Consider the following 16,746-nt stretch of genomic DNA (forward strand, 5'->3'; position numbering starts at 1 on the left):
ACAGATCAACGGATGGGCGCAAACGTGACACATATATGTAAGTATTCGTCAACCGGTCACATACACATTATTACGAGAACCATCACTGCACGCCATCACTATCCGCCCACTGCCTCACTGCCTTCCTCGAAGCACTGTGTGCACACGTACGTGGCTATTTAGTTGTCAGGTCTCACTTTCTGTCATCGGCATGAAGCTCTTATCGCTAGTTATTGTACCCGCTCTTAGCAATCATAAGAAAAACACACTTTTTTGCAAAAAATACATTATTACCCGCATACAGTTGTACTGTGAGTTATCATACCAAAAATTGTTTTCTTGTGCAGTGACCATAGAATAAATTTAATCTGACCCATCCATTCTAAACAAGTTGATCGACCTACACAATCAATGATGGTCTCTTTCTTGGCCCGTGGATGGGGCAAGTCGTATCACAACGACTGACCAATCGAAAACACTACAAATGGTTGATGGTACCGTATATATTAAGAACGGAAAATGTTGAACACATTTCTACTCGGTGTATAAGGAAGCACACTATAGTGTTTGATCTACCCATCTAAACAGGCTGATATCGTGTTTGATCTCGCCAAAACTCAAATACCAACTTCCGGCTGAAGAGAAAATGCATGCATGTTTGTATGGGTATGTTTTATAATTTATTTTAATTTACTTTCTGCAATCATTATTTCCCTCAATACTGTTTATAAATATTAATTGCAGCATATGTGTATGATACATATAGGTCAGCCATCCGTATCCATTGTTGATAATCCAATTATGTGCAGATGGAGTTGTTGTCTCTTGACGACGATGTTGTACCTCCAGATAGGGACAGAAACTAGACATATTAATATCGTCGATTTTTCATAAATGACAAATCAATCTAGTAATTACATGAGCATATAGCTATTGACACATTAAAATGATTTATTTGCTTTTCTGGGCCATAACTGCACAAAAAAAAATGGCCCCTCCATTTTGGACAAGCAGATGGGAGGACACAAATGTGGTGCTGTTTTTTTGGCTTTATTTGATGGATGGATATACTCACTAACCAAAATGTCGTCTGTAACCAAAATTCAAATCTGATTCCGAGATGATATGCTCCTAGAAGGGTTTCTCATCTTTGATTTCTAAAGATTTCAGATTTGTGTGAATTTGTTTTTTAATTTACTGTTCACTCTGGTGCAAATGCGCACGAGCTCCGAAACGTAGCTCTCATCTGGGAGGAAAATAATATGTTTTTAATATGATACTTCATCATATCGATTTGCATAGCCAATTAAATAGTCTCACAAGCTTTAGGTTCTTCACATGTGTACAATTAATTCATCGGTGTTTTTACAAATGGTATGGTGAATAGTTATATAAGTTTGAGCCAATTTCAAATGTGCTAATGCACTTTTTAGCAAAGACATAACAAATTAACATTTTCTCCACGCACAAAAAAACTACTCTTTGGACTTCTCTACGTGATTTCATACACCATGCACGGGACTTGTAATTTTTGTGTATGTAATATAGTTTTGTTTCTGGCCGTATTGTTGCACATAATACTCTTATCTAAAAATAATATTTTAAGCTGGTTATTTGCATCATGCAGAATCATCAACTATCTATAACTAAGATAGCTACGATGCATTTGATATTTATGGAGACAAGATCAAAACCATTTGGGATATTTAGAAGGGAATCACTAGGTTTGGTTTCCAACGAAAAGAAAACAACAACGCAACTAAGAAGAGCCACGCCAGTAAATAAATTGCACTGTATCTTTATAGGTCCAAGCAAAAAAAAAAGTGTTTACCTTCAAGGATGCGTTCTGTTGCAGTAAACAACTCAACATATCAGTATGGTGCAACATCGTGGTGCATCAAGTCATGATCACTATGTGCACCATCTATATTTATCTTGGCAGCATACATAGTGCATATAGATTAACCAGAAGTGTGGAGTAGTTCATAGCGTCTTCACCGATGATGGTGTTGCAGTCGTATCAATAGCGAGGAATCAATCTTTTGTTTGTGCATGTTTATAGTTCCTTTTGCACGAATCATATTCTCACTTTTTATTTATACTTATCTCACTTGCACGCCAATTTTGTCAGTGACTTGGTTGACCAAGCTAAGAAAAAGCCGTGAATTTTTTGTATGCACATATCGATCTTGAATGCATAATCTTTTCTGTAGCTCAGATTAGAAGTGTTATATGCTACTTGTACGTCTTCAATGGTTGTGACAAATCTGCGTCGGTGGTTCCAAGAGAAGATGCAATGGCTATGATCACTGATCAGTGAGCATAGTGCAACGCATCTATACTCGCAAGTGTTCAATAGGAGTCCGTGACAACATACCGATAAAACATCTAAACTCGCACATACTAAAAGTGTCGTGATGCCGTCCAAGTAGGTCTAAATTTTCTCGATGGTGTGCTGTTTTGTGTAGACACATCTCTACCACTAAGATATCATAATTTTAGATCCATAAACCTCCACCATCCTTTTTATTGGTTTAACAATATACAATAGATAATAATTTTATTTAGAAGTACATTTAAACCCATTTTATTACAAGTATCTTATTGAAGATTGCGGTGATATGATGGACTACCGTGTACATGATTCCATGTATCGCATTCAGACGTAGGCAGCTCATTTAAGAGCTAGCTGTTGTAGGCAGACTGCTTACTATGGTGTTGAACCAATCTTCAGCAATGTAGTGGTAAGCTGCCTCCGTCAGGTGGACACCGTCCCAGAATAGATGAGTGGACGGATCTTCGCACGTCGTCGCGGCTTCATCACCACAAGCGACCGAGAGGTTGTAGTGGTACCTCCCACGTCCTCCACAGCAAACTCTAAGAACATCGTCTTTTTTAATCCCTGCAACCACCGCATAACTGAACTCATCAACTTCTGCAATGTTCACCACTACTACTCTATTTTCTAAACCTTACGAATCAAGATTCATGCTGAACAATGGATTCAAAAAGGTGTGCAATATGTTTGGACAAAACTCTAAGCGAGATAAATCTCAGGGCACTTCCAACAATGAAGAGCGTATACACAGAATTATACTGACCGAATTTCTCAGGCGCCTTGACCATCTCCATAACGTGGTTGAACAGGTCAGTGTGGATGATGGTCACATCGGGGTGCTCCTCCTGCAGCTTCTGGACGGCGTCTCGCAGCAGAGAGTTGTGGAGCTTCACGATCTCGTTGGGCTCCTTGAGACAGCCGGTGGTGGCGTCGTATTCCGAAGCATCGGCGTCCTCGAAGGTGACGAGGATCGGCGGCGCGCATCCGGACGGGATCATCCCAGGGACGACCAGAGTCTTCGCCCCATGCTCGATCACTCTCTGCTTGTTGCATTAGTTTACATGATGTTAACATGCATGTACGCTGACTGAAAACAGCCGGAGTGACATGAGGAGCATGATGAGTCAAGTAGTCTTGCCTCGGCACCCATGGAGATGGTCTGGATGAGATCTGGCACGAATGATCTGATTTCTTGCATGCTCTTCTTCCCAAAGGAGTAGTGGTAGTCGTTGATCCCGAACTCACCCACGAAGAAGAGTGATCTGCCAAAGAAATCCTTGCACTCTGCAGTGAAGCATTTCTCCTCTTGATTATATGTACGCACATCAAGTGTTTGGTTAATGGTGCACCACGGTTTGAACAATATATCACTACCATGTGTAGTCATCAAACTCATTATATTTAAACTTATGTTGACATATTCACCATAGTGATTTATCTTTTTCAAATCAGTTTTTTCTCTACACTTTGTTTACTGTGTATGTTCATCACGTTTGATATTCATCCATAAGATGTTGCATCCTACGCTGGCCTAGGTTAGTGACCATAATCAGTTGACTTAACCAGTACTTCTTCAAACCCGGGTGGCAGCCGTTTCATATTAATTTATATGCATTTTCAGTTCAATCCACTGTGTGAAGCTAAGTAAGTATATAACCTTGGTCCGTTTGGCACAAGGAAGGCTTGAGCTCCTCGAACCAGCCAAGCTGCACTTCGAGGCTGGTGTTGAGGGGAAACGGGCTGGCGCCGGGAGGGTCCCCGATGTGGAAGAAGCTGGAGTTGAGAGCGGTGGCGCCACCAACGGCGAAGTTTGCGCCCTGCTGGAAGCTCCCCTTGTGTGACAGGTACGGTGGCACGAGAGGCAAGCCTAGGCCTTGAGCTGAAAATCATACGTTGATCACCTTGAAATACACATATATAGGCAGGGAGGGAGGCTACTGATGATTGATAGATTAATTACCGATGAAGTCAATGATGAGGCGGCCGTTGCAGTTGCGGCCAGTGGGGAGGCCGCCGAAGGAGGTCATGCCGTAGGGAGGGCGCATCACGACGTCAAAGACGTTGTACCAGCCGAAGACGATGGGGTTGTTGCCTGTGTCCGTGAAGGAGTCGCCAAAGGCGAAGATGGATTCGAACGGTTCGCCACCACGGAGGGAGGCCGCCTCAGTCGATGGGAGCAAGATGGCGAGCGCCACCGCCACGAAGGCAGCCAACACCAACCTTCCACCACTACCCATCTTGATGCCTCAGCTCAGTGCACGTCCTTAGTGATGATGAGCTATGTATTTATAGGGAAGCCTCCACCAAGCGCGCGCATGCAGCATCGCATTTGGCACGTTGCACGAGCAGGTTCACATCTTTGTCGCGCCATCTCATCCATTGTTGGCTTTGCATCGCTTTCAATCACGCAAAGCTATCAATCTTTTCAATGCACCCAGAGCGATACGCTCATAAAATCTGTAGATTAATTGTTTTGTGTCATATATAAGGAACCTAACATGTACTATATGAGTAGTATGTCTAGTTTCTCGTCCCTGTCTATATGGGGCACAACGTCATCGTCAAGATATAAAGCACTCCATTTGGAGATAATTGCACCATCAACAATGGATCGGGACAAAATTGATAGGATGATTGGCCTATACATATCATACACATATTACTACAATTGATTAATATCAACAAAGATTGTTTCTTAAGGAAAATAATGATAGCTAAAAATAAACTTAAATTTATTATAAAGCATACTGTGAGACATTCGGGCATATTATATTTACAACTAAAAATTCAGCAGGAAGTTGGATCCTTATTTTTTACAAGAACAAACATGGTATCCGTCCTTTTGGAGAGGGGAAGATCCAACCTTCCTTTCTATCAGGTACTTACTTGAATATATATCGCGTCAGTAAGTTTGGGTATATACCACCATTTATATGTGCAATTTAGGATATGTATCATTTCAATGTATACGGATGAAATGCCATCCATTTGGAGCGATTTCTACGGGTTGGTTTTTTTAGAAAAGGAGGATGACCCCCGGCCTCTGCATCTGAGCGATGCATGCGGCCACTTTATTAATTATTCTCACAAGACCTTACAAAGTCATGCATGCGGCCACTTTATTTCTACGGGTTGGTCATTGTGATAAGATTTGCTTGATCCTCGTCAGGCCACGAGGCCAAGGAGATCAACATTTATTTTTTCTGACAATTAACTCGTTTGCAACAGCCAAGTCAAATTAAATTTATTGGTATGACAGCACACAGTAGCACGGATCTGGCGACAAGATCTTCATGCTGACGTAATAGCAGGCAAAATAATTGGCAACAAGAGTTTCATGTTAACGATAAGAGCAGGCGCAATACCTGGCGGCAAGAGTTTCACGCTGACGATATGGCATACAGGTGAAAGTGCACCAAATAGTCACGTGCGCAGACAGTTCTTCGAGGAAAAGTAATTTGTGAGGCTGTGGGTGGATAGTAGTGATGTGTAGAGATGGACTGATCGTTCTGGTAATAATGTGTATGCTGACCTAGGGATGAAAACGGCGCGGAAACGGACGGAACTGGGTGCTATCATATTTGTTTTCATATTTTTTTACAGAAGCGGAAACGAATACAGAAACCCCGAAAATGAATACGGAAACAGATACTACCGAAAACAAACATGGAGCGAATACAGAGCGGAAATGTAAACAAAACTGTGTGTTGACCGGAACTTAAAACCCCCTTGAATCATAGAGAAATACAAACAAAAAACAAATAAATTGATGGAATTCTTAACATGGCTATAAAATAATATGGTTGTGTTGGTAACATAGGGTAGTATTGTAGTAGTACATGATAATTCCGTATAAAGTCTAGCTGAGTATGTGTGTGGTAGTAAAAGTTGGTACTCAAGTGATACATTTTGCTCATTCTACTCATTGTGTCGTTGTGTGTTGTTTGGTAGTTGGCTACAAAGTAGCCATGGGCCTATAGTAGAAATGGAAATTACAAAGTAGCCACGTGTTTTCCACCGGAAAATACCATTCCATTTTTTATTCCATTTCCGCATAAAAAATTCCAATTCTATTTTCATTTTGCAAATTTCCGTTTCTGCTTTCATATTTCCTCTCCGTTCCCATTTTTCCTCCGGAAAAGCGGAAACTTTCCACTCCATTTTCATCCCTATGCTGACTGGCTGTTGGTGCCTCAAATCCATACGTGTCAGGTTCAGTTGGAGTATACTGTTACATGAGAGGGACTGAAGAAGATGGGATGGGCAAAATGGTGTATTTGTTTCTATTGCATCCATTAACAAGTGATGAACTTGGTCTATCCAAGAGTTTTTTCAGTTTGCCGTGTCTCTGCCTGGTTTTAGATGATATTGGTTCATGTCCTTGTGTACGCCTTGGCTAGAGTCCTGGTCCTATTGTTTCTGTATGATGCGATTTTTTGGCCCATGGACAGCAATGAGCATTTGAAAGTTAAGTTCAGTAAAAACATTTGTTAAATAGCCACCTCCAGTATTGGCAAGCATCAATATCAGTATGTCAAAAAAAAAATAGATGTGAAAGATTGTTATAAAATCACAGTTACCTCCAGCCATTAGATCAATGTGGAAGCATTCTCATCTTCGTCTCACCTTATTTATAGCCAAAGCACATGTCATATTACTTGAGAAGCATAAAGCTAAGATCAAACACAGTGACAAGATAACATGTACTCCCTCTGTAAATAAATATGAGAGCGTTTAGATTACTAAAGTAGTGATCTAAACGCTCTTATATTTCTTTACAGAGGGAGTATACATGATCATATAAGCGAAAGAAATCTGCTAAATTATGCATGCCTGCAGAGTGAATCAAATTGGACATCACAAGAAGTTGGATGGGAATAAGGATGGGGCATCACAGGCAAAATTTACAAGTTTCGTTGGTTCCCATAGATAAGTCTAAACATAACTACTAGGAGAATCTGTGAAGTTAATATTTTTAACATTGTCGTCACCCAAAAGGCTGAAGACGGTTCACGATCTCCATTTGCAACTCATTGTCCAGTTCCTTCAGGCAGACCTAATTGACCAAAAGACCAGAAATACTTAGTAAAAAGGGAATAATGTTAAGTTTAAACAATATCAATAAATTATATATGAACGGAAAGAAATAGGAAAGTAGATGAAATACGAGTGTTGGTGGTCATTGGCAAATGGCAAGCAAGCACAATGAATATGTATAGAAAGTTACAAACTAGTAACCTAACGTCTTTCCCTCAGATATGACACATTCATGGTATCAAGACTCAGAATGTAGAAACGATTTAGTTGAACAGATGTGGTTTTGTCATTCTTTTAAACTGCTGACATAACAAGGTGTGCAATAGACTAGTGCTGCTTTTAAACTGCCCAGAGGTACAGATCGACATGCAAAAGTGGAGTACACAGTTCAAATGGTTATATATCAGGGAGGGAAAGATTAGCAGAATCCTGCACCGCTCCCACCCAAAAAAATACAATCCCCTAATGCCTGGCATGTAATCAACTAGTTTGTCAGATGTAGAAATTTGGCCAGCTTTTTTCCCATGTTCACATCACAACTAACTGCAGTGCAGGAAACAGAGTTAAGTTGAGGTAGATTAAATGATAATAAAACACATGTTTCACAATTATTTCAGACATGTGAACTACCACGCAGTAAAAGATGCTTAGAAATAAACTTTTTAAAATACTCAATTCAAACTTCCGACTAGACAATAATATGAACAATTTACCTGCTCTAAGTATCTCACACCCTCATCAGTCGTTACTTATAATATGAACTTTGTCTGATAATGTGTACCTGCATCATGTACATAGCAGAGACGCCATTATTAGCAGTGATACGCATGGTTAGACATAGCAGAGGCTCCATTATTAGCAGTGATACACATGGTTAGACATAACAGAGGCTGCATTCGTACTTTCATAGCAATAACAGAGGCTGCATTTCAAAATATGTTCCCAGTTGTTAATCCTTCAATGAATTGTTTCCTATTCCATGTACAATCACAAGGAGGCTCCAAGGGAGCATTGTAGAATTTGCTTAGAATGAAGGAATGTTGTAGGGATGTTGTTGTATAGCAATGGTTCCAGCAAAAAAAACATGTCTAGTTAGTCATTTCGAATAAATAGTTAGACATTCTTTGCAACCTCACATTCATTCCTAAATAAAACTGTGGCTCCACTCAACAGTTTAAATCTACAACATAACGAACCACAGAGAACAAATGCATAATATCTACAGTTATTACATGACCATAACAAGAATTCCCCATGAATTAATTCAGTCAACTGCTTGGGTGTACAAATAGTGTGGAACATTCAAGATAATGGCATCAGCAAACCACCAAACCATGAAATTGAACGCAATTCTTCAGAAATTGTATAAAATGCACATGCATTCTCATTGGATTCAATGTTTCATACATGGACAAAGCTTCAGACAAGGGATTGCACCATATTAAAATCTCACCTTGAACTTTGCCCGGTCAATGCGCTCGAACACCAGGCAGTCACCATCGACCAGCTTGTGATTGATGGCAAACGCTTTCCACTGGGCGCTGAGGCCCCACTTGCGCGCAAGGTAGTACGAATCGGACTCAGCACCCATCTCATCCACCAGAGTGATCCACTCATCACGCTTTGGGAGATGCCTGGTGCAGAACTGCTTGGGGAGGCCCTGCAAGTAATCCATCCAAATCGGCACCCGACAACCATCGTCAGTTTCAATCAGGGAGTGAACTGAATGCAAGCATGCAGCAGTGGAAGCCTTTTGCTTACTAGCCAGAAGCCTCCGGTGACATGAGACTGGGTCATGGGCTTGACAAAACTGGGATGGCGGGGGTCCAGCTTGCCCTGCAGCTGTTCGGCCATGTCGGTGGCATAGGTTCTGGCTTCTTCGGTCGCGTAGACTCGATCAATCAAGTCGCTCCTTGTGGTGTGCGTCCTGCTCCCCCTGCTCCATCAAAAACAACCAAGAAACAGAGTTGCTGTACTATGCACGAATCAAATGCTCTCTGGAGAGGAAGAATCGGACGAGACATGATTATCCCCACCTGATACTCTTCTCAAGGACACCATAGGTATCCTACACAAGCAAATACACGGAAGATGCATTCTTCAGTTAGTATCTGAATCTGAATGAAGGAAAAAACAAAAATGAAAATTGAAACCCTTAACGGCAGCATAACCACGTTCGTACCTCGAACCGGTAGTTGGGCTGCTCGGGGAGGCTGGCGACGCGGCCGGAGCGGCGGGGCGGGGCGTCCCCCGGCGGCGGCCCTCGAGGCTTCCGCTTCGCAGATTTGACCTGCGACACGGACGGAAACCCGGCGAGTCAGTCAAATCAAACAAACAAACGAACGAATGAACAGCCTACATACGAATCGAAGGGGGAGGAGGCCAGGGGGGCGGGAGGGCGAGCGGTCTGACCGGCGAGGGCTTGGGGTCGACGGCGGCGTCCCTGAGGGCGGCGGAGAGGTGGTGCAGCTTGAGCTGGTCGAGCTTGCGCCTGTTCTCTTCCACTTGCCTCCGGCGCTGCTCCTCGTACGCGACCGCTCCGGCCATCCCTTCTCCGGCAATCTCCGGATTTCTCTCTCTCGCTGCGGCGGCGCTGGGCTGGGGAAGATGGGAATGGGGAGGAGGAGGCCAGAAAGGAAAGCTGCGGCGGCCAATAAATTAGACTGGCGAGGGGAAATAAGGAGGACCCGGTCTATGGACCGTGAGCATATGGACCGTTTGCGCGAGGGGTGGGCGCTTGGTGGATGAGATGGGTGCATGCACCGGGTTCTGGGACGCTGGGGGTGCCAGGCCGAGAGCCGCGAGATTCAAACGTTCGAAATCATTTGCGCTTTCTGATGGAGGGATTCTAGTCTAGGTAGTTGGGGAAAGAAAATCTTATGTAGGAGGCATTTCCATAGAATTGATTTTGATTTTTGGAAAAGAAAACGGGTTTTCGCGGCACTAGCATTGCCAGCCAGCCACGGTGAGCTCGACGAAACAGAGCTTGAAGTTATGGTAGCAGTCGAATTAGTGGAACGAACGCGGGCAGTTGCACCGAGATGCTACCCAGAACCCTTATCCCCTTCACCCGGTGCAGGTGTGCAAAAGGGCACAGTTGGAGACCTGCTCACCGGAAGGAGGGATTCTAGGGAGTATGGGCCACAAGGCAGTGATGGACAGGGTGGTATATTGACAATTTTTGTCGTCCTCGTGTTGCTAAACTGGGAAGAAGGGCCGACGATGCCGTAAATATAAATACCTCTGGCCTCGCCCCCGTCATGGCGATGCGAGGTGGTTTTCTCACATCCAATAAGTCATGTTGTCGAGGGGAGAGGAGCCCACCAACTGCGATGATCCCAGCCAGGTTTGTGATGGCACCGGTAGTCTTGTCAATAGATCCCGCCACGACACATTCATCAATGATTTGGGGTTGGGTCTCCTTGTTTGGCCTTCTTTTTCTCCAACTCAATGGTTCATGTCTTGGATTATCTGTGTTGCATCTCCTGGCAACGTTGAAAATGTAAGAATCTAATAGTTTTTCAATATGGTCATTTATTGGGCATCGACTTTACAGTGTAATCTCAAAATGGATAAAAAGTGTAAATTATACTCCAATGTTTTAGCAAAAATGGTCACAAGTCATCCATGTCAATAGGCGAGGACAAATCATCCAAATCATTCTTGAGGAAATCATAAACTGACAGCTGCTCAGTTGACTGGTGAGTAGGGAATTAATAAGCTAATCGGTAAGTTAATCAATTAATCGGACAATTTATCAGTTTATTGGCTACACAGTGATCCTACAAGTAGGGATTAATTGGCAAATTAATTGGTTCATCGGACGAATTCTTGAACAAAGGTCCAAATACCAAATACGAGAAAAGCTGTGGCCAAAGATTAAATGACCTATTAGGAACACAAAAAATTGGCAGAATGGAAGGCCACCCGGTAAGCTGGCTTGGTTCGGAGCTGGACGTGGCTGTCGTGCAATGTACTCATAAGGAGTGTACTTCTTTTCTGATTAATATACATGTTTTGCCCCCGCAGAAAAAAAATTCAATTCATCTATTTTTTTAGATAATCATTCTTCTCTGAAGAATCTCATGGAGCTTTGTTAATTAATTAACTGGCATTTTCATAAGTGCAAACACTGGGTCATAAGGAACACCGAGCCAGGCATGATGGCCTGAAACTAAAAAACCTGCATGCTTTTTTTTAATGGGGAAAGCGTACATGGCTGGCTTTAATAAAATCAAACCATGCTTACATCGTCCTGAAACTAAAGAAAACTAGCATGCTTATAGCAAGTTAATGTACTTTGAAATTAATTTGTTTTCTTCTTTCATGAATAAAGGTGCACAACTTTTCTTTTTTTGAACATAGTACAGACACAAGCGCTGATATACACGTGTATACACTCACGCCTATGAACGCACACACGCATATCCTACCCCTATGAGCACCTCCCAAAGACTGAGCCGGCATATCATCTTGAAATTTACAAAGTCGCCATAGGTGTTTTGAATCGAAAGTGATTAACTGTCTTGATCGATGGTTACAGAGAGTATATATATCCCCTGGAGAGATGCGACGATCGCGAAGAGATGCATCGGTTCCAGAAGGACGGGAGAGAGGCGACGGTTGCAACGGACACAGGCGTCCGTGCGGGAGCAACCGCTCGCTCGATGGGCAAGGGAAGATTTCCCTTAATTACAGATTATACTTTAATCTTAACACTCCTCCTAATCTACGCTTGACCATGTAGAATCATCTTCACGATTGTCGGGGAAGCTCTGTCATCTCAAAAGATCCTCTTTCAAAAGTTCTTCATAAAATCTTTGATGAGATCATGAAACACATACTCACAAAGAAAGATAGCATAATGTGATGTCATTAAAATAAGGATATCTCAAGAAGAGACTCCCCCTGACACCTGCAAGTCCCTAAGTCTTCGCATACCAATTCCATGAACACATTTCTGGAACGTAGAATTTGGTAGAGACTTGGTAAATAAATCAGCAAGGTTGTCGCATGATTTGACTTGCAGAATGCTTATTTCCCCGTTTTTCTGAAGATTATGGGGAAAAACCATTTAGGAGAAATATGCTTGGTGATATTATTCTTGATGTATCATGTTTGCATCTGCGCAACACAGGCCGCATTATCTTCATAGATAATGGTAGGTAATTTTATCGAACCCATTCCACATGACTGTTGTATGTGGTTTATCATTCTCTGAAGCCATACACATTCGCATGTTGCTTTAAATAACGAAATTATTTCAGAATAATTGGTAGATGTTGCCACCAGAGTCTGTTTCGAAGACTTCCATGATATAGCAGTGCCACCATGTAGGAACACGAAGCCGGTCTGAGATCTGACATTATGGGGATCAGACAAATAGCCGGCATCTGCATATCCAATCACATCAGAGTCCTGATTTTTCTGGAACTGGAAAAATAGGCCAAGATCCTTTGTGCCTTGGAGATATCGAAAGATATTCTTCACTCCAGACCAATGACGTTTGGTGGGAGCTACGCTATGTCTAGCAAGTAGATTCACTGCAAATGCAACATCAGGCCTTGTGCAATTTGCAAGATACATAAGCGCTCCAACAGCACTAAGGTATGGAACTTCAGGTCCCAACACCTTTTCTCCATCATCCCTTGGTCTAAATGAATCTTTCTCTATATCTAGAGATCAAACCACCATGGGAGTTTTAGATGGATAGGATTTGTCCATATTGAATTTCTCCAATATTTTCTGGATATAGGCAGATTGGTGTACCATGATTCCCGAGGGAAGGTGCTCAAGTTGAATACCTAAGCAAAATTTGGTTTTACCCAAATCCTTCATCTCAAATTCCATCTTTAGGTGATTGCGTGCTTCATCAATGTCTGGTGTGCTGCCAATGATGTTGAGATCATCAACATACACAGAGATGATGCAAAATCCTGTAGAGGACTTCTTGATGAAAACACATGGGCAATCAACACTATTGGAGTAACCTTTCTGAAGAAGGAACTCACTTAGTCGGTTGTACCACATCCGTCCCGACTGACTTAAGCCATATAATGACTTATTCAGCTTTACACAATACATGTTGCGTTTTGCATTTTTATTCGGGATAGAGATTCCATCAGGAACCTTCATATATATGTCCGAATCTAGTGACCCGTAAAGATATGCGGTCACGATGTCCATCAACTGCATAGATAGATGATTTTGCACTGCCAAGGATATAAGATATCGGAAAGTGGTTGCACTCGTTACTGGAGAATATGTTTCAGTGAAATCAATGCCGGGTTTCTGCGTGAAACCTTGTGCTACGAGCCTTGCTTTATATCTCACCACCTCATTGTCTCATTCCGTTTCCGGAGAAAAACCCATTTGAATCTGACAGGGAAAACACTGGGAGGTGTAGGTATTGCTTCAGTGAATACCTTTCTTTTGATAAGCGAGGCAATTTCTGCTTGGATTGCATCCTTCCATTTAGGCCAGTCGGAGCTCTTTTAGCACTCAACGATAGACCTTGGATCATGATCAGTGAGAAGGGTATCTGCAATCTTTTCAGCAAAATATATGTCGACAGTTGTTGTCTTACGGTTAAATGATTCTCCAGAATCAACATAGTTGATGGAAATTTCCTGCACCCCTAGTGATTCTTCGTGATTTCCCAATACGATCGAGTCTGGGTGTTCCAATGTCCCAGTCAGTTTGTGCACACTGAAACTGGGTTGTGGAGGTTGCCCTTCCACTGGGTGTATACTACCCATCAGGTGTTTGTCAACGTTGAGTTGACCTGCATTTACTGACTCCGAGGTTTTTCTCCTCGATTCCTTTTCCTGCTTTCTAGAAGCATGCTCCAGGTCAGAGGTTGTACTACTCTCCCTCTTTTTGGGAATAGGGAGTTGAGTGGTTTTTATCGGTACCTCCACTCTATCTGGCGCGTTTCTGGCCGGATTTAAGGATTTTGTAACACCTTTCAGACCAGTAAATGAATCTGGCAGATTATTTTCAAGATGTTGCAAATTAATGATCTTCTGAACTTGAAGTTCGGTCTCTTGGGTACGTGGATTAGAGGATGAAATGGCATGAGCATTCCAATCAATTTCCAGGCATTCTTTCTGGTATTTGAAATCTCCCCCTAATGCCGAAAAATGTTCCTCATTAAATATGCAATCAGCGTGACGGGCTGTGAATAGATCCCCAGTCAGGGGTTCCAGGTACTTGATAATCGACGACGATTTGTACCCCACATAGATCCCCAACTTCCTGTGAGTGCCCATAGATGTCCGCTGTGGTGGTGAGATCGGGATGTATGCAGCACATCCGAACTTACGCAGATGGGAAATGCTCGGAGGATTTCCATGTACCAATTCCAGAGGGGAAGAACTGTGATATGCAGTTGGCCTCAATTGTATCAAGTCAGCAGCGTGTAAAACAGCATGACCCCAACAAGAGGTTGGCAAGTTGCAATTCGTCAACAAAGTTCTTGCAATGAGTTTGATCCTCTTAATCAATGCTTCGGCCAAACCATTTTGTGTATGGACATATGGAACAGAGTCTAAAACTGCACCATATACAATAATTAGTACTAGACTAATAAAACAGAGATTTAAAAAAACTTGAAGAGAGCAGGTCGATCGCCTGGGCCTGGGCCTGCCACCGCCGACCAAGGCCAGCCCGCAACCACCCACACCGCATAAGAGGAGGCGAGAGGTGGGGCGGTTACGGATAAGGACCCGCACGATCCGCACCACGCTCGATCGCCCACCACCACCTGCGCTCGCAAGGAGCAGGGAGCCCAGTCGCCGGCGATTGGGGCGAGCGCCGGCGCCTCCCCTTGCATCTTCAGGTGTCAGCGACGCGACACCGACGAGGCCTGTTCATCAGAAGAGGAGACGACGATGGTGGAGGCTTGGCGCAGTGGAGTAGCGGTGAAGCCGAGGTTCGCCGGAGCCCATGAGCCTGGGCGATGGACGGGGCGGAGGGCTGCGACGGCGCGCCCGAAGAGGCGGCCGAAGCGCCGCTCCGCGCGGCTGCTCGAGCCCGCGGTGGTGGCACCCTCCATGCCGACTCCAAGGCGGACGACACCAGAGGCGCCAGATGGAGCGGAGATGAAGGCGAGCGCTTCCTCTGCATTCACCATCGAGCGCATCGGCACCGGGGCGTAGCCAGGCGGGCGGAGGCTCGGGCCAGTGGCCAGGGCATCAGGCGTCGGCGTTGACGGCGGGATCCATGCGGCCGGCGGAGGAGGTGGTGGAGGCGGAGACCCAGTGGGCAGGGCAGGCACGATAGCGGCCCCATGCATCATGGGGGCGCTCGGGCCGGCCACCAGCCAAGGGTCGTACCCCATGGGCGCCTGGCCACGGGCGCGGGGACCACCGCTGTGGGCGCATCCAGGAGCACGGGGACCGTGTCCAGGGGCGTGGTGAGGACCGCGACGGGCGCATCCAGCGGCGCTGCGGTCGAACCGTCGGATGGCTTGCATCCGGCGACGGAAACGGCGGTGGCCACCAACTCCATGACGGCGAAGGGCAATGAGGCGGTAGCGGCGACCGTCCTCGCGGATCAAACGGAGGAAGAAGAAGACGAGGCCTGTCATCTCACCGGCGGCGTCTCTTCTCTCTTCTCCTTTCTCTGTTGCCTTTTGCTCTCGCTGGCTGTTCTACGTGCGTGATAACGTGTTTTGAATCAAAAGTGATTAATTGTCTTGATCGATGGTTACAGAGTACCCCTTGGAGAGATGCGACGATCGCGAAAAGATGCATCGGTTCCAGAAGGACGGGAGAGAGGCGACGGTTGCAACGGACACAGGCGTCCGTGCGGGAGCAACCGCTCGTTCGATGGGCAAGGGGGGATTTCCCTTAATTACAGATTATACTTTAATCTTAACAATAGGCAACTCGTCATCGACAGAAACATCTCCTCACACTGAATGCGCATCGCCGAAAATCCTGAAATAAATCTAGGAATAAATGCGAGCATCAGGACTTAAACCCTGGTGGGCCAAGGATACCACAGTCCCTTTAACCATCCATCGCCACAACTTTTGTTTTGAGGGGTATATAAGGTGCACAATCTGGGACTCCTTCGGGCACCGATAAATCACGGGTGGACATGCGGCCATGCGAGGATGGTATCTCATCCGTTCGCTGCACAAAGATCAGTGCAATAATTATACAACGAGCCATGTATATTGATTTCTTGGCAGTGTGTCAATGTTGTATTGTCCATGTATGACACGGCCAGTACGTGTGAATGCCCCACCACACAATAAGTATTTATGTCCCATCACACAATAATTGTACTGATCCCACATTATTGTTTTAGAGGAGTTAATCGGCGGCCTGCACCACCTTCTGCATTTTATCCCCATCCAGCAGCTTCTCTCTCACTCATCCACC

At 44.3% G+C, this 16,746-nt stretch overlaps 3 protein-coding genes across 3 annotated transcripts; all 3 read right to left on the reverse strand.

The window, feature by feature from the left end:
* Positions 1–2,475: 2,475 nt before the first annotated feature.
* On the reverse strand, positions 2,476–4,585 carry LOC125522141 (GDSL esterase/lipase At5g45910). Its single transcript, XM_048687219.2, has 5 exons — positions 4,278–4,585; positions 3,975–4,196; positions 3,456–3,601; positions 3,081–3,357; positions 2,476–2,881 (listed from the first exon to the last, which is right to left on the reverse strand). Exons 1-5 carry the CDS (start codon positions 4,552–4,554, stop codon positions 2,658–2,660), a joined length of 1,146 nt encoding a protein of 381 aa, XP_048543176.2. The 5' UTR covers positions 4,555–4,585; the 3' UTR covers positions 2,476–2,657.
* A 2,533-nt stretch (positions 4,586–7,118) lies between these two features.
* On the reverse strand, positions 7,119–9,927 carry LOC125520854 (B3 domain-containing protein Os06g0194400). The gene is made up of 7 exons (XM_048685889.2): positions 9,767–9,927; positions 9,537–9,644; positions 9,391–9,422; positions 9,116–9,290; positions 8,808–9,014; positions 8,068–8,135; positions 7,119–7,373 (listed from the first exon to the last, which is right to left on the reverse strand). The coding sequence occupies exons 1-6, from the start codon at positions 9,899–9,901 to the stop codon at positions 8,100–8,102; spliced, it is 693 nt and encodes a 230-aa protein (XP_048541846.1). The 5' UTR covers positions 9,902–9,927; the 3' UTR covers positions 7,119–7,373; positions 8,068–8,099.
* Positions 9,928–15,197: 5,270 nt separating this feature from the next.
* On the reverse strand, positions 15,198–15,944 carry LOC147957486 (uncharacterized). The gene has a single exon (XM_087534394.1). It carries the CDS (start codon positions 15,942–15,944, stop codon positions 15,198–15,200), a length of 747 nt encoding a protein of 248 aa, XP_087390520.1.
* Positions 15,945–16,746: the final 802 nt, after the last annotated feature.

The sequence above is a fragment of the Triticum urartu genome, chromosome 7A, assembly GCF_056163025.1.
Source record: "Triticum urartu cultivar PI428250 chromosome 7A, HENAU_Tu73, whole genome shotgun sequence".
Lineage (NCBI taxonomy): Eukaryota > Viridiplantae > Streptophyta > Magnoliopsida > Poales > Poaceae > Triticum > Triticum urartu.